General features: G+C 40.2%; 1 protein-coding gene across 10 annotated transcripts in view; it reads left to right on the top strand.

The window, feature by feature from the left end:
- MICAL3 (microtubule associated monooxygenase, calponin and LIM domain containing 3) overlaps positions 1-18064 on the top strand; it is a 151829-nt gene that overhangs the window by 49879 nt on the left and 83886 nt on the right. For all 10 annotated transcript variants that reach the window (XM_059472446.1, XM_059472445.1, XM_059472442.1 and 7 more), the window contains exons 3-17: positions 1246-1453; positions 2785-2901; positions 3593-3694; positions 4266-4421; positions 4953-5053; positions 6040-6297; positions 6853-6968; positions 8245-8371; positions 8886-8979; positions 10117-10264; positions 11501-11697; positions 12607-12719; positions 13183-13245; positions 14005-14178; positions 15174-15266. In XM_059472446.1, coding sequence (XP_059328429.1) covers positions 1246-1453; positions 2785-2901; positions 3593-3694; positions 4266-4421; positions 4953-5053; positions 6040-6297; positions 6853-6968; positions 8245-8371; positions 8886-8979; positions 10117-10264; positions 11501-11697; positions 12607-12719; positions 13183-13245; positions 14005-14178; positions 15174-15266 — 2067 coding nt within the window. The remainder of the gene's footprint in view (positions 1-1245; positions 1454-2784; positions 2902-3592; positions 3695-4265; positions 4422-4952; positions 5054-6039; positions 6298-6852; positions 6969-8244; positions 8372-8885; positions 8980-10116; positions 10265-11500; positions 11698-12606; positions 12720-13182; positions 13246-14004; positions 14179-15173; positions 15267-18064) is intronic.

Below are 18064 nucleotides of genomic sequence, written 5' to 3'. Positions count from 1 at the left end.
TACATTTGCAGTTTCATGGTGCCTGCAGAGTTTGTGCCCCAGTGAGTAAGTGGTGAAGTGGTGAGAAGGTGGCGGCCTGTAAAAATTGTCAGATGGGGATGACCACTAAACACCAAGTTTTGCTTTTTGGGATTGGTTGTTTATCAGAACGCTGGCTCATAGTTAAATTTTGGCATAATTAGGAGTTTCTCAAAGCGCTTTCTTGTGCAGCCATAAGGATCTGGAAGAGAATCACGTGGCAGCAGCAGCAGCCACCTCTGTAACAAGGTCTCTGGTTTGCTCAGTAGAAATCAAAGTGCAATAATGAAGAAATGGACTGTGTACTGTATTTATGTGACTGCACATACCAACACTTTCTCTGTGAACCTCAGTTTCTGTGGGTTAAAAGTGTCTCCTGACTATCTTGGGTTTTTAATCAGAGAGTATTTTGCTGCATCATTCTGTTCTCAGAAGGTACTTCAACACTAGACATGCACGTATTTTACATTCTCAAGTTGTTTATTAGCATCTGATGGTGTTTGTGAGTAAAGTGGAAAGAGATAAGGGAAGGTGAAGGACAAAGGTTAGGTTGGAGAAAAGATTTGTCTGATCACACAAAGGTTTTGTTTACATGATGTCTACTTCCCTGAAGTGTCCTTTGCTGCAGTAATAGAAGCCCCAAAGCACCACCAAAGGCATAAAATCTTGTGCTCTGACTTGGCTACTCTTTTATTCTGTTACTCTAAATGATGGTGTTTATAAAAACATTAATGTCTTGTGTTTGTCTGCTGTAGCTGTTGCAATACTACTGAAGATATTCTTAAGAAAGGCCAGCTCAGTGTTTGGAAGATGAGAGGAAAACTTGTCAGTGGTTTTGTTTTTGTTTTTTTGGGGGTTGTTTTGATTTTTTGTTTTGTTTTGTTTTTAAGAAAAAAAAGGTGGAATGTGGGAGGGAGAAGCCTTCAGAAATATTGGTGTTCTCCAGGTAACTTGAAAAGTATGACTTGGCAGCTCTTCCTAGAGCAAGGCTTGCAAGCACACAGTTTTACTTGCCTGCTTTCTGAGTCTTTAATACTTAAATTTCAGGTCGCAGTTTCTTCTTATCAATGGCAGAACTTAGCAGGTTGAAACAGACTGATCTGAGATTTCAGCTTATGTTTCATACAAAGAGCACTTCTTCCTAAGAGCTGTGGGATGCTCAGAAGCTGTTGCAGAAATCCCATTTCTGCAAGGACTGTGCAGTCACTCAGTGCTGGTGTTTTGCAGTGTCTGATAATTGGGGCTGGACCCTGTGGCCTTCGCACAGCCATCGACCTGTCCTTCCTGGGAGCCAAGGTGGTGGTGATAGAGAAGAGGGACGCCTTCTCCCGCAACAACGTGCTGCACCTCTGGCCCTTCACCATCCACGACCTCCGCGGCCTCGGCGCCAAAAAGTTCTACGGCAAATTCTGTGCAGGATCCATAGACCATATCAGTGAGTACAGGCAGGGCTGGGCACAGCAGCACTGCTTCTTCCTGGGGGGAGGAAGGCGAGGGTGAACATTCAGCCTACACAGTCCCTGCTCTCAAATTTTTGTATTTGTATATTTGTATATTTCAGCGTTACTTTTGCATTGTGCATTCTGGGCTGGTCATGAGATTAAAACATGCAGTGTTTATCTGTCATCTCTTAGACATTCCTAAGGCATAGCTTCTTCCTACACTGAAAAGTACACTTAAAGCTCAAATGTTTTTTTTCTTTTAATGGGTAATTTTTCTGGTTTTTGCTGATACATTCCTGCAGCTGCTGCATTGTTCTGTTTCTCTTGAGCAACTTGTAAAGAAAAATAAGTGCATGCTTTTGAATATTCTTGTGAATTTCTGTCTGGAGAAAGGTGGAACAGTTTTGGCTTTGTTAATGTTCAGGAGAGTGATGAAAATATGTTTTGATTAAATAGATGTTTGTGTTAAAACTGAGAATAATCTTGATGATTTTTATATTCTGTTAAGTCAGTCCTCTTTGAAAGCTGAATGCTTTGGTGGAGTAGGAGTTATTTTTCTTTTCTTTTTCTTCCCCAAAATTGACTGTACAAGGTGCAACCAGGTGTTGTTGTCTTTTTTTTTTTTTTAATTTGGCAACAAATGGTAAAACTGGAAGATGTCTTTGTAACTTCAACCTTGCAGATTGCTTTTCCCTCTATTTTCATTTTTATTCTTCCAGTTTTTATGCATTTTGGGGGTTTTTTGTGTATCAGCACAGCTAAAATTTAGTGTTTAGGTGAAGGATTTTTTCATTTCAGTGTCTGACGTATGACAGTAAGGTGTTTTCCTTCAAATTCATTGAGTTTGCACACTGTAATTTTCATTGTCATTGCCAAAGTTACCTGAAGAGGTGGTGAGGAGCTTTCTATGCCCTCACTAACCCAGAGGTGCTGGCATGGAGGTGCAGTCAGTATTACATCCAGGCTGATCCAGTGGCTCTCTGCCATCTGTGACAAATGCAGTCCTGCCAGTGCTGTCTGCCCTCCTTCTTCTGCAGCTCATGTCCTGGCTGTTACCCTTGTTGCTGGTTAGGGGACTGAAGCACTAAAAAACTACTTTTTATGCTTTGAAAAGGGTTGGGTTTTCAGCTGTGTAGAGTTTTCTTAGCATGCTGTGAAATCACATACCAGTGGTGCCTGGATGAATCACTGGGAACTCCGTGGGGAAGAAGAAAGTGGCAGCTGGCCTTTGTCAGGGTATCAGTAATGTCACACAGACACACATGGGCGCTTGGCCTCTTTTCTTTTCCTTCTATTTCTTTATAATCTGCTTTTTTTCTTGCAGGTATCCGTCAGCTCCAGCTGATCCTTTTGAAGGTTGCCTTGATCTTGGGAATAGAGATCCATGTCAACGTGGAGTTCCGGGGGCTCGTTTACCCTCCAGAGGACCAGGAGAATGAAAGCAAGTAGCACTGAAATGGGCAGTAGAGAAGGGGGGAAGTTGTGGTAGGATACACAGGATACACTCCTTAATTCTGCTTATGATGTTAAGTCCTTTCCTCGTGCTCTATTAATAAGAATAGTTATTAATCCATTTTGCTTGGATTTTTAGTAGGATTTGCTTTTTCTAGTGGCAAATCCAAATTAGTTACTGAACGAAACAAAGTCACCAGGAGGACTGCACAGAAATAGACCAAGACATGGTAAATTGTAATTGCTTCTAAAATACTTAAGCCTATTATGTAACATTTTGATAACATTTTAAAACAACTCCTTTCTTTGCACTCACTAAGTGTATTTACATTGGTGAATGATCCTTGTAATGCTTTTGGTATCGCTGTGAAACCTCTTCTCTGATCACCACAGGAGTTGTAGCTTACTTGTAGTTTGGCCTTTTATTAATTGTATAGGCAGTAGAGAAGTTTATAGGGGCCCTTAAAGGAATTAGGGGAGTTTTAGCAGGGCTATGTTTACTTCTGATTCACATGGAATTGCTGCTTCAGGAATAGCCCTGTCATCAGTGTAGCTGTCCTGCTGGGTTTCTTGACTGATCATGTGTTGAAGGATTTATTGATAGTAAGAACTGGTTTTATTTAATTTTTTTCTGTTATTATTGCCATTTATATTGTCACTAACTTGGAGTTTATCTACAGGAATAGGTTGGCGTGCACTGGTCCATCCCAAAACCCATCCAGTGTCTGAGTATGAGTTTGAAGTAATCATTGGAGGGGATGGCAGGAGAAACACCTTAGAAGGTAATGGTTCATAATTCACCTCCAAACAAAAGTTATTCTTAAATTTGTTGGAACAAAAGTGGCCTTTAACACACCAATCAACATCTGGAAATACACTTGATAGTGTGATAGGGACAGGTGACAAGTGACTGGGAGATTAAAAGTCCATATAAAAATCCATTTATAGCAGAGATGTGGGTGGTGTTTGTTTTCTTCCTCTAAACTAATAAAGACATAAGGGTTTTTGATCTGGATAATTTTTCCTACATTTTTTCTTTAGTTAAGTAGTATTGTCACTCCTACCTTTGGGTGTAGGAACTGAGGTGTTGAGTATTATTCTGTGTAGCAGAGAATCTTTTTTTTAATGGAAATTGCAGCTTTAGGAACAGAGAGGAGAGACAGGGTGGTGGGGAGCTTTTTCCCTAAAGAACACTTTTCTAATGAAGCAATTGTTCTTTCCTCTTTGGAGGAGTTTGTAGCTCATCCATTCCCTTCTCTCCCTTTACTGTGTGAGTGCACCTGTCTGTGGCATACTGATCCCTCTCTGAAGGTGTGTTTGCTTTCCAGCATTGCCACTTTATCCTTCCTGCAGGGTTTCGCCGGAAGGAATTCCGCGGCAAGCTTGCAATCGCTATCACAGCAAACTTCATCAATCGCAACACCACAGCTGAAGCCAAAGTAGAAGAGATCAGCGGTGTGGCCTTCATCTTCAACCAGAAGTTCTTCCAGGATCTCCGAGATGCCACAGGTTTGCCAGCACTTGACAGATTTCCAGTGAAATATCAAGTCTTTGTGTTTATAATTACGATTTTGCAGCTCAGGTTTGTGTGTTTAACCAGAAACAAACATCTTGTGCAAGGCAGTCAGTCATTGCTGCCTCTGAAATGTGATTTCCTTGTTTTTGTAGCTATTCTGCTGTACAAAGCAGTTGTGTGTCATTTTGATTCAGAAGTGGAGAATTTATGGTTTTCAGGAAATCAAAGCCCTAAATGGGAAGAGGTCATGAATCCAGAGTTTTGTTTTTGCACTCCACGTCTGAATGCAAACCTTAGAGTGATGATAAATGGATGTTTTAAAAGAGGTAGCTTTATGCAGGTGAAATGTGCTGTGGTTTTGTTGACAGTTCAGATTTTAAAGTCACTCAGAGCATGGAAGAAAGTTGCTTGGCATATTCTCTTTCTAATCATGCAGTTTCAATTTACTTTCTTCTGGTAGAACTTCTGTTGCACATAACTCCTAACTTGTTCCTTCATTACCATGTCTTTTGTTCTGTCACAAGGCATTGACTTGGAGAACATTGTCTACTACAAGGATGATACACACTACTTTGTCATGACTGCCAAAAAGCAGAGCTTGCTGGATAAAGGAGTGATACGGCATGTGGGTATTAACTTCTCCTGTATTCTCTGTAAGCTGAAATTGTGATGATAATTTACTTTTGGTAAGGTGAAAGTAGGAAAATGTGCTTCTCCTCCATCACATAATGTTTTTCTACAGTTCTTAAGTTCTTACTTTAGAACATGAATGTAATGGTGTTCTAAAAGGCAGTTAACGCCCTTCTGAAGTATTTTAAATCATCAGACAAATGTTACAAAACCTGTCCTTTTCAAATTTGTCTCCTTTTGTAGATTTGGGAGTTTGCTCATGCTAAGATAAAATATTCTGAAGGAACATTTTAATAGCTTAGTTGAGCTCCTCTTATTTTATGGGAATGAAAAATACTCAAAAGTTTCTTAGCCCTTTCACAGTCAGCAATGCAAGCAGGACTCATTACTGTTTGCAATAAAAGATCTATAGATTTTGGTCACAGTTATATTTTCTGAAAAATCCTTTCACCCAGGATTTTCTCCTGGGAAGCTGAGAAGCCTCAGAGAAAAAGGGAAACAAATTCTTATCTCATTTGCTTCTCCTGTGTTGTGCCACATGTGGAATGTGTTTGGAGATTGTTTACCCACAGGTGATTGTTTCGTTGAATTTCTGGTGTGAGTGTTTTCACTCATTGGCCAATCACAGCCAAGCTGTGTTGGGACTCTGGAAAGAGTCAGGAGTTTTCATTATTATCTTTTTAGCCTTCTGTAAGTATCCTTTCTGTATTCTTTAGTGTAGTTTAGTATGGCATTCTTTAATATAATATAAATTAGCTTTCTGAGAGCATGGAGTCAGATTCATCATTCCTTCTTGCCATGAGGCACCCTGCAAATACAGTAGATTTTCTCCTGGAAGTAGTAACACAGATAGGAATGAAAGAAATTAGCAAGCAAATTTGTATGAGTAGATTTCTCAGAATTTTAATGCCAGCTACAATATATACCAATCTTAAACTTGTGGGTTTGACCGCAGCACTTTAACTGTGCTGGTTTTGGCAGGACCATGCTGACACGGAGGTCTTGCTGTCCCGGGAGAACGTGGACCAGGAGGCTTTGCTGAACTATGCCAGGGAGGCAGCAGATTTCTCCACTAACCAGCAGCTGCCCTCGCTGGACTTTGCCATCAACCACTACGGGCAGCCCGACGTGGCCATGTTTGACTTCACGTGCATGTACGCCTCCGAGAACGCCGCCCTGGTGCGCGAGCAGAACGGCCACCAGCTGCTCGTGGCACTGGTCGGGGACAGCCTGCTGGAGGTTCGTGGTCAGCCCTGAATGAGCACAAACCGCTGAGATCCGTGCTGCCTGACAGAGAGGCACTCTAAGGAAAGCTGCTGTTTGTTATAGAAGAAAGTGGGAGGTTGGAAGGAAGGGTGGGAGTGTTGGGAAAACAGAATTTTTAGCGTGGTAATGATCGCGCTTAAGAAAATGTGTGCAGAGCTTTTTCTGAAGTTCTGTCTGTTCCATCTGCTTCTTGTTGACTCTGTAGAGAACCCACTGTAGGCCTGCTAGTAGTTAGCATTTTGTAGTTGGTTTAAAAAGTGCTGTCTTGAAGAGAAGCTGTTAAGGCACTCCAGGCTATGAATTACTGTTGGAAATAGAGGAGCACTGGCTTTGGGAGAGCTCTCGAGCTGTTCACTGTACATCTGGTTTCCTCTAGCCCAGTGGGAGTGGAACTTGAAGCTAATTACTGAGTTATAATTTCCCAGCAGATTACTGCCTGAATATGTACTTGATACTTCTTTAAGATTTTCCCTAAGTGATGCTTTTCCTTTCTCTGCTTTTTTTTCCTTTGGTAACCTGTAATATCAGCCGTTTTGGCCAATGGGAACTGGAATAGCCAGGGGATTTTTGGCTGCAATGGACTCTGCTTGGATGGTACGAAGTTGGTCACTCGGAGCCAGTCCTTTGGAAGTCCTTGCAGAGAGGTAATGGAGAAAGTGAATACATTTACAGTTCTAATCCAATCCTCCAACATCTCATCGTTCATTACAGTTTCTTTTAGTACAAATATGTAGACAGAATGAGAGATACAGACTCTCACTGTTTTTAGAGAATGCACGAGGGTATAATTCAGTTAAAGGAAAAAATTTCAAAGGAGTTGATAAACTGAAGTATATGGATGAGTAAGAAATGTTGCTATTTCTGGTTCTAGTTTTAAAAGATTACATGAGGAATCTTTTTTTAGGTGCTTATTGACATTGCATGGACAAATTGAGCCTGACTGTCACCAGCCCTTCAATGGCAAACCAGATGAAGATGTAGATGCATTTAAAGTACTAGATACAAAAGTTCTTGCTGTCGCCTATTATCTTGTGAATACTTTTTATTATTTCCTTATAAGGAAGCTGTGACTTGCTATCTTTCATGTTGTCCTTGGTCACTTTGTTTCATGTAAGCCAAACAACATCTTGTCTCTTTTGAAGTATTGAGTTTTTGATGTGTTAATCAGCTTTGCTCCAGTGTGGTTTTGGTGACTCAAAGGACTCTCTTGGAGATCAGAACTCGGGTAATTAGAAGACAGAGTGAGTAAAAGCAACAGTTTCTAGGTCCTATTTTAAACTCAGCAACTGCAGCTTCTGACCATCAGGAACCATAGTATAATTTCTAAAATTGCACAATGGCACAGTTCATACTTAAAATTCCATTTGTTTGAATTTAAAAAAACAGCGAGGAAAATAATGTTGCTGTTGAAGCCAGACTTCACCACCTTTCCATTAGCCAGTTCAGACAGCAGTAAGATCTTCCCTGGGCTTTCTCTTCCACATATTGAACAGACCCAGTTCTCCTGGCCTCTCCTCACAGGTCAAGTGCTCCAGTCTCCTTGGTGGCCCCTCTTCCTGAGCCCTTCCTGTATCTCAGTGCCTTTATTGTACTGGGCAGTCCCTTCAGTTTCACTTAGTGTATTGTTCTCTTTTGTCCTTTGGAATTCTGAAGTTGTATTAAAGTGCAGATTTTAATATGGTTATGCTGGCTGTTAGCTATGCAGTGTCTGAAGTGGTTAGATTTCTGATTTGAATGTTTATCTCTCCAGAGTTTGCTTAGCCATAGTAGTAGTGATACATCTCTTAAAAAAAACAAAAACAGAACAAAACCTCAAACCAGCCAAAACAAACCAAAAACCCCAAACCACCACAAAGCTTAAACAAAACAGATGAACCAAAACAAAACCCCAAACTTTTTTTTTTGTGTTATTTTCCCAAGGGAAAGCATTTATAGGCTGCTGCCTCAGACCACCCCAGAGAACGTGAGTAAAAACTTCAGCCACTACAGCATTGATCCTGCCACCCGATATCCCAATATCAACGTCAACTTCCTGAGGCCACAGCAGGTAAGTCACAAATGGTGCTCCTGAGTGCTTGCAATCTGCAGTGGCTTTCCTCAGGTGAAGCTGTGCCAATGTTTTGGGGGCAGAGAGTGATGTGTGTGTAGCATGGAAGCAGTGAAAGGCAGTTGCATCAGTCAAAAGTAAACTTTGTACTTGAACAAATTCCCTTTTAGGAATGTTTGATTTTGATAATTTTAACTGTGATATAATGATACAGGAAACCTATAAATTTGTGTTTTCTATGTGTGCATTTTCTTTGTAATAATCCAGTCTAGCAGTCTGTCATTGCAATTTGGTATCCACTGAGCAGCAGCAGTCATAAAACAGATTTTATGTTCAGCACCGATTAGCTGATGCTTGCTGTTGTGAGGTTCTTGGGATAGGATTTTTGCTACCTACATGTACTTAGCTTCTTTTTTGTACCTTGGGATGTCTCTTTATTGTCTTCTGGTTATTTCTGTGTGTCTGGGGTGCATGGCATGTTGATGATCTTAAATGTTTTTGTGTGCCATTTTAGGTACGCCACTTGTATAATACAGGAGACTTGAAAGACATTCACCTGGAGATAGAGAACTTTGTGAACTCCAGGACACCAAAGCTGACTCGAAATGGTAGGCCTGGCTGCTGTCCTATTCCTTTTGGTATTCTGGAGCTGGATCAGTGCAGGAACTAGAGAGCAGCAGGGCTGTAGGGTATTATTTAACCATTCTCTTAATTTAGAAAAGGTATCCAGTAATTGTTTTGTCAACAGTCTGAGCTTACAATTTTTCAAGTTTCCATTAGCATGGGAATTTATTTTTGTTTGCCTAATTTCCCTTGCTTTATAATGCTGTTAATTTTCTAAGCACATTTGTTTGTCTAGGCAGTTCTTTTCACATCCTTTATCTCTTACATTGTCCTTGCCTAAAGTGCAGAAGCCTGGACTGAGTTCACTCTAACAGTAGACTCAGAACTCCTACAAATGTATCAGAATGTATTGCTTGTGCAGTCTTGCATGTTCCTGCTTTCCTTTTCTTTGTCTCATCTCTCAACTAAATGAGACCTCACTTTGCCTGCATTATTCTGAGAGCTAGATGCCTTGTGATAAGCATTTCAGTAGCTGTCTTCTTGTCTCTACCCTGAGGGCTGTGTCAGACTTTGCCCTTTGCATGCCCAGATAGTGTTTTGGGATTCCCAGAGTGGCTCTTTGCTGCTAAGCCTCCCTTTCACTGCTGAAGAGCTGTGTAGTCTCTGCTCTTTGCCCTGCAGCCATGTCCCTTTAGGCTGCAATCTCATCAGATCTTCTGGTAAGATAAGGTCAGAATAGGTCAGTGCTTTTAAAGGAAAGTTTTCAAGGGAGAAGAAGTAGTTACAGAAGTACATTTGTCTGTTCTTTCCCTAGAAATGGTATATCTGGGCTTTAGAGAACATTGCTACTGTATGTCCTTTTGATCGTATTTAACAAGCCTTTGCAGCTGTTTTATATTTCCTGGGGCTCTTTTACAATAGCTAGGGTGAAAAGTCTGGCAAGTTACAACTTAGATAATTAGTTTTCAGCAAATTAAAAAATACTTTCTTGGATCTAAAATAAATATTAATAGCATTTTTGAAAAAAAATAAGAATCCAGTCCTCCATTACCCATTGCAGAAGGAACTTGTTTTTTATATTAAGGTTTTGCTTGTTGATTCATGGGGGTTTGTGTTGTACTTAGAATTTGAGCTGTTGTTCATTTTTATTTTGAAATGTGCTTTTTTTTTTTTTTTGACAGAGTCTGTAGCTCGCTCTAGTAAATTGCTCAGTTGGTGCCAGAGGCAGACTGATGGATATGCTGGTGTTAATGTGACAGATCTGACAATGTCATGGAAAAGTGGCTTAGCTTTGTGTGCCATTATCCACAGATACCGTCCAGACCTAATGTGAGTAACTGGCTGCTTCAAATCACTGGGAGGAGCAGGAAATTAGTGATGTTTGGAACTAATAATATGGAGTTGGAGGCAGTGCATTTGTGACTTAGGAAGAAATAGATTGAAATGAATTCAATTAAACTTGATAGAAACCAACATCCAGTGATTCACTGGCAGAGTGGAAGGTCATGATAGCTTGATGAATTTGAAAATAAATGTGTTGTCATTTTACCTTCTGGATGATTTGGCAGAATTAAGCTTCAAATTGGTACTGACTGGAAAGCATTATTGACTGACAAATTTTATGTGTGAAGTGAGTAAGGAACAGTTCATAGCTTCAGTTAAATCTCTTGTGAACAAGTCTCTGCATGGTCCTTTATAAATTTCCTGTTTAACAAAGCAGCTCTTCCTAAAGACTTTCAGGCTGCTCTTTCTAAAATAGTGACCCACAGCCTAAATGAAGAGGTTGTTACTGTTTGCACACTGACTTGGTGATTGGGTGGATGGCAGAGGTGTCCTCTTCAGTGATATATTGGGTGAAACAGCCCAGATTCTGGAATGGGAAAACACTGGCTGCAAAAAGTGATGATAGCATAGATTCTGGTACTTTAATCTGAAATGTCTCCAACTCCCCGAAGAGACATCAGAAAAAGTAAATTCTAGAGCTGTACTTGAAGACATAATCCACTGTAAAACATACTGAAAATATGTGGAGTTATTCCAATCCATATGCACTGAATTACTTCTGTATTAGTGTACTTCAGTAAACATGAACTACACTGTTTAATAGCTTTATAGCTTGTGGGGAGTTCAAACAGCTTTTAAAATGCTTCATGTAGCTCTCTACAAGCTATAGTTTTTCATATAGTTATACAAGTTTTGGAAAAAGACAGCAGGATAAAAATGTGGATCAGTCAAGAGAAAAGGGGACAAAAAGTCAAGATTTAATTTAGTTCCAGGTGCACAGAAGATTTTGTGTAGGAGGCACTGTACAGTCTTCCAGTAGAGGAGGAAGTGGAGATGTATTTCAGAGGATGATGCTTTTTAAGAAGAAAAGTCTAGGTGTTTAACAGGAGCAAACAAATATATTTGAGCTGAAGTTCACTGTAGTTAAGTAGCATCAACTTTGCCATGTTGGTGGAAAATAAAATTAACATTTCAAGAGACAAAAAAAGATGGATGTCTGAGTTCTTTCAGAAGACTGGTTTCTGCTTGGTTCAGTGCAAGGCCTCTTTTTGCCCTTTGCAGAGACTTTGACTCCTTGGATGAGCACGATGTGGAGAAGAACAACCAACTGGCCTTTGACATCGCTGAGAAAGAGTTTGGGATCTCTCCTATTATGACTGGAAAGGAAATGGCATCTGTTGGAGAGCCAGATAAGCTGTCCATGGTGATGTACCTCACACAGTTCTATGAGATGTTCAAAGACACCATCCCCTCTAGTGGTAAGCAGTTTGGGGCACTTCTGTGGGATTTAAAGACTGCTCCAGGGTGAATTTGTGTGCTTCAGTTACCTTCATGCTGCTTCTGCATGAGCACATTGAGTGGTTACTTACTGTAGCTTTACATTACAAAATGTTGACTTGTTACTGGTGCTGATAAAAACCACGTTAGCAGCAGCAGGAGCAAAAAAAGGAGTTAATATACAATAGTGTCCTCAAAAGTTCACTTCAGCACTACTAGATAAATTTTCTCCTTTCTTACAATTGTTTGTCTTAACTAATGTGCCTTGCTAGTAGTTGTTGAACAAGTAATTTCAAAACACCAGCTGAGTTTTATACCTATTTATCATCTGTGAATGGTGAGACTAAATTCAGGCCATCTTTGGAACAAAACATCTTTGATCAGAACTGAAAGATGTAATTACCTAACCCAAATCAATATGGCCAGCCTTTAAATATTGATAATGTTGTTACAGCTCTTTATTACTAGTGATCTTAATTCACATGTGTCTCTCTGGCAAGGGGAAAAAATTGGGTTTAATAGCATTTTAAAAATATAGTAAGTGTAATGTATTATTTCTAAAATTCTGTATTCTTTTTAAGAATACTGATGCTCATGTTCCTTAAAGCATGTTCTTTAAATATAAAAGTAAATAGAGTAAACACAGGCGGTTATAAACCCTGAAAGAACTGCTTTGGGCAAAATGAAAAAGCAGAATAGATAAGAAAGGTATTAATTCTAGACATTAGTCATTTTGTGCAAAATTTAGAAATCGTGAGGATTTCTGAGAATTTAAGAAAAAGGCTGCTATGTTAAAAAGACTCAGTGAGTCCTTCAGTTGTGTATTCAATAACAGCACCATAGAAAAAAACTTCATGGCATTCCCTTGTTGTGCCTGTTGTCACCAACAGATAGCCTGGAGCTGAATGCAGAGGAAAAGGCTGCCCTGATTGCCAGTACCAAGTCTCCCATCTCCTTCCTCAGCAAACTGGGACAAAGCATCTCTCGGAAGCGCACTCCCAAGGTAAGCAGGCACAGCCCTGGGGGCACTTGGACAGCCATGCTGCGAAAAGTGCAGGTGTGAGTGTTTGTTAGTTTGCTAGAGACCATGTGCTCACCAGCCCTTGGTATGGGAAAATACATGACCTTTATGACTGCAAAATTGCATCTCTAGTATGTACTCCTAGAGGTGTTTTTTAGTCTTAAAAGCTTAGCCTTGTGGTAGTACTTGGGCATATATTTTCTCTTGGAACATAGCTAGTTGCTCAGTTTTCATGATTTGAAAGTGTTGAAGAATTGTCCAGTTGAAAGTTACAATCCCCTAAGGAGTATCTAGGAAAAAAACTCTTAAACAAATGGAGAATGAGCACAGGGAATTAAATAAGCTTTGCAACTAAACTGATTAAGAGCACTGATGACACTTATCTCAGCCCAGAGAGGTATGAGAGTTATTTTTGTTTTCTTTCCCCTACTCCTTCTGTTTTCAGGACAAAAAAGAAAAGGAACTGGATGGTGCAGGAAAGAGGAGAAAAACCAGCCAATCTGAGGATGTAAGTATTACAGTGAGAGGTGTCAGGGAGCAAAATAAATGGTAGGTACATTTTTCCCCACTTCAGTTCTTTCATTTTTTTAATATCCAGGCAGGGATTATATAGGATTTTTTAGATAAAATTTAATTCTTCTTCAGAAGTTACACTTTAATGGTATCTTTAGTGCTAATATTTTATTAATGTTTATGAAAGAATACTACATAATACTACTATAATAATACTACAAGTGAATAACACTACAAGTGAAATGTTACAGTTCCCTGATGTTCTGCTTTTATTGCAAATTGCTATGGTTTGATGAGGACATCAACACTCAAAACTTCTCAATGAAGTTTTGTGGTATTGTCAGAAGCTTGATGCATATTTAAACTTTAACTTTGGTTTATGCAAAATCCAAACATTTCCAGTATGCCCACAAGGCAGTTTTTCAAATTCAGTGTTTGTAGCCAAATGGGTACAGGTGAATTAAAATTCAGTGCTTTGGGTTTGTTGTTTGAAGATGAGCTTTGGTTTATGTCAAGGGCTTCACAGGGGTGTTTCAGCTGAGATCTTTTTGGTAGGTATCAAATAAGATTGAAAAGATCAGTAAAGTTTAACAGAACATTTGATGACTTACCAAAGGAAATTAAAATCTGAGCTTTCAAGTGAGGCTGAGAGATTTGTTATCTCTAGCGTAAGAGACTTTTCACAGCAAAGGGATAGAAAGGAGAAGGGTGATCTGGTTGTATCTTGTTAAATTTTGATGTCACTGATTGTTAGGAGGACCTCCCACGAAGCTACAGAGAAGAAAGGCCCACACTGGTGAGTGCCCTGACAGAGAGGAGAATTGATGCTGCCATTGGGAATCAGAACAAAGTCAAGTCCATGGCAACCCAGCTGCTGGCCAAGTTTGAAGAGAATGCACCAGTGCCATCCTCACACTTACGAAGACAGGTAGGAGATGGATAATAAACCCCTTTGTTTTGGAATTGAAGAGGAAAACCATGGGTGATAGCATGCATTCCTCAAGACTTGGTGCTAGTGTTGCTTTTCTACTTCAAAGGCTCTCCTAAAGAAGAGTGAAGTTTACCCAAAGCTTAAATTTTACTAGTACAGGGTGGAGAAGACCAGCAATTGAGTTTCTTTTATAACTACTATTGCTCTTTAAAAGCTTTCCAGGAATGTTCTCCTTATGCTGTTTAAGAACAACCATTTGATTTCTGATTTGAACATTTTCATATCAGGTTACATCTGTTTGTTCTTGTGAACTGTGATTAAGCGTTGTACGTGTGTATGTGCAGCAGATAAATGCCTGGGAGTTTCTTGGCAATCAGGATGTTAGTGTCATTCCAAGTGAGGCTCATTTGTTCTCCAGGATGGTATCTGGGCTGCTGCACTGCAGGCTAGCTGTCTTTGAAGTTAGATTGAGTCACTTGAAGCTGCTGCTGGCAGTGCAGTGTCAGCAGGATGAGGCTCAGTGTGGTTTAAGTGCCAGAGTCCTTGCTCTGCTGCATGAGTCCATCCCCACAGCTGGTGCCAAGCTCTGTGCCATCGCCACATCGTGAGTGGGACCTGACCTGGCTGCTTGAAAGCCAGCTCAAGTTTGTCTCTGCTACCCTACATACCAGCATTTGTAGTGCAACATAATCGGCCATGTCTATCCACACCATAAAATGTTTCTTCAGCTGCTACACATTGGCTGGCATACTCAGCCAATGATTTGAAGAAACAATTAAATGAAAGGAAAGCTCCAAAAATATGTGAAATTCCCCATTTTTGGTTATTTTTTTTCCTTTTTTACTTGCTAAATGAATTCCCCCCTACCCTATATTTTTTTCTTAAATGTTTGTCTGTCTTAATCTGTGTTCCATTCCTATGGCTTTCTTTGAGTTTCCTTCACTATTTTATCTTTCCTCCTTGGTCCCACCTTCCCTACAACCTGCATGCAGCCACCTGTCCTGCCTTACCAAGAGCGTGTCCACAGCCAGTCATCCAGCAGACGAGAGCAGGGCCGGCTTGCCCCCATACCCCAGTGGAAACAGGTAAAGAAAACTCATTCTCACTACATTGCACCTCCTCACCCAGCACTACCCATCACTGTTGTGCTTTTAAGCCAGTTCTTTTCCAGCACCTTGTCTGAGTCTGTTATTTTAAATAATTTCCAGTGAATAAAGTCAGCATCGCCCTTTGGTGATGATGTATGGTTTAATGTTTCAAAAATATTTAATCAAATTTTCCCTGCCTTCTTGTGATAGTTTCAACTTACCTAGACTTTCATGGATGTTGCAGCAGAAATTTTTGCCATAGAATTTCTAGATTCTTCTGTTAGAAATAAGGGAAACAATGTAACCAATTATGGAAACTTATGAGGTAAAAAGATCTTATCTATGATATTAAAGCTCTTCCTTGATATAAATAGTAAACTTGGTTATCAGTTTTGCTAGTCCTATGTGAAATCTTAGGTATTCTGTAGTTGCAGGAGATTTTCCTGTGGTTTCCCTTTCTTTAATGCAGCTTTCCTTGCCAGCTTCTCACACTTGTTTCTTTGCATACTCCTATGTTGCTGTGAATTCAGTACATTTTAAGTTTTCTTCTACAGAATAGGGACCAACAGCAGAAAAATCAGCAGGTATCAAAGTTTATTTTTTCTCCAATGTTTCGAGCCATTGTCATTGCTGCTGTTTTTCTTTCAGCCATGTGCTTTCCAAAACTGAAGACTTCTGTAATCTTTTCAGGCATTTTATGATACTTACCTCACTGGCTTCATCTATGATGCCTCATCTGTGAACCAGCTCACTGGTTTCTCTGTGCAAATGGCCTCCTCATGTTTCTGAGAGTGCTCAGAAGTGTTTTGCTGACAGCCATAATTTGGAGAAACATCTACTTCTCTCTGGCTGTAGTTTAATCAGTGTACTTTGGAGTCAAGAGGAAGATGATGACACTGCTTTGGAAATTCACTGTTCTTGATGAATATGGATTCATGGTGATCTTTGTGTCTGAGACATTCAGCACAATTAATTCTGCACGTCATGACTGGTGCCCTGATCTAGAAGATTTCTTTTCAAGGAAGAAGATCTAAGTCCAGAGAAATTATTGTCAGGATGCTTTGCTTTCCTGACTCAGGATTTGTTCTTCTATCCTTTGTCTCATCAAAATATTCTTTATAGGCTAATGAACATTTTGAGATGGATTCACATAATTCATGATTAAGGCAAATTTTATTTCTCAAGAATACTTATTAAGGCAGAAAAAAAACCCTGAAGCAAAAAAACTGTACAATATTAAGTGAGTTGATGAGCACTCCTTGTATTGCCTCCTAGAAAAAGAAAAACTGGATTGCACTGGCTGTCTTTCTGTTTTAGCACTTGGAAAATGCCACATTCCTGCACCCTTGAGATTTCTATTTGAATTTGTTCCTGAAAGTTTATGAAGGCTTTATAATTAAGCCTTTATAGTGAAACACAAAAGTTCTTATTGCCATTCTTTTGTCATTGATAGAAAAAAAGGACAAAGTTTTATTTCCTGTTTTTATTGAGGATTTTTCTCCTCACCAGGGAGCATTTTTTTGGGTTTCTTTGTTCTTGTTTATACCCGCACTACACAACTGAAAAGAAATTTCAAAAAAGGAAGAAAAAATCCTTCTCCTCTTCCTATACAGGCATGCTATCAACATCAAGGAAGAAGTGTAGGGCATATCTCTGAAAAATCTTTCTGCAACAATTTTACTTTCAGAGGATTTAAATTATTTTTTTCAACACTGGCAGTGATTGCCCTGTGTGCATGATTTCCCTCTCCATATTACACATGGAGATGATCTTTCCTTGATTAGTTCTACTGCATCAACAGAAGATGATTGATTCCTGGGTCCAGATGTGTTGCAGGATTTGCAGTGCTTTTGTAATGAAGAAGTATAAAACTGGGTCTCAAGGATGCCAAATCTGCAGGATGCAGAAGGACCAAAGCCTCACTCATAGGGTTCCTGTTCCAAAGGTTCCTCACTGTGTTCCTGGGGAAGGGAAGAATATGGGTTACCTTTATTCAAAAGCCATGGATGCACAGAGCCATTTATTCTTGTCTGAACAGAGACAGCTGAAACCACTGAGCCAAGCAGCCAGCTTTGCCAAGCCTGGACAGAAATCCCCTCTTGCAGGAAGTTGTTGCTGGAGCAGTACCTCAGCTGGCTGCTGAGATTTCTGGTTCTGATTGCTTTGGCAGGCAGAACCTGATAGTTGTGAGACTGCACCTTTTGATGGTGCTGGACTGGCCTTCCGTGGTGACATTGGTCACTCTGGCTTGTAGCTCATCCCTGGATGACAGACTGCCAATAGAGAAGTGCTGCTGAATGCCAGGACCTGTCATGAATCACAGAATGACCAGGTTGGAAGAGACCTTCAAGATCATTGAGTCCAACCCAGCCCCAACACCTCAGCTGAACCCTGGCACCAGTGCCAGATCCAGGCTTTGTTAAACACATCCAGGGACGGTGACTCCACCACCTCCCCAGGCAGCCATTCCAGAGCTTTATCACTGCTCATGCTCTAAAGGATTACTGTTGCTTCTGACAATTCTTTAGGGATGATATATGTTTGCTAGAAAGAACTGTTCACGAAGCTTGTGGAAAGGTTTCTCTTTTGGCACAGGTGTTGAAGTTCAGGAGCAGAAACTTCTGCTACTGACTGAATATATCACATAGCAATTACCTTCTAGGGGAGAGTGCTTTGTAGAGGGGCAAAACAGCTCCTAAGGAGACACAGGGGAGGTGTTGGGTGCTACTGAGAGAAACCACAGGTTGCTTAATATTCTTACTAGCTGGCAAAATGAAGTTGAGATCCTCTCTTTG

Source organism: Ammospiza nelsoni, chromosome 5 (genome assembly GCF_027579445.1).
Source record: "Ammospiza nelsoni isolate bAmmNel1 chromosome 5, bAmmNel1.pri, whole genome shotgun sequence".
Classification (NCBI taxonomy): Eukaryota; Metazoa; Chordata; class Aves; order Passeriformes; family Passerellidae; genus Ammospiza; species Ammospiza nelsoni.
The sequence above is the reverse complement of the archived record's forward strand: the minus strand, read 5'-3'. Positions and strand labels throughout refer to the sequence as shown.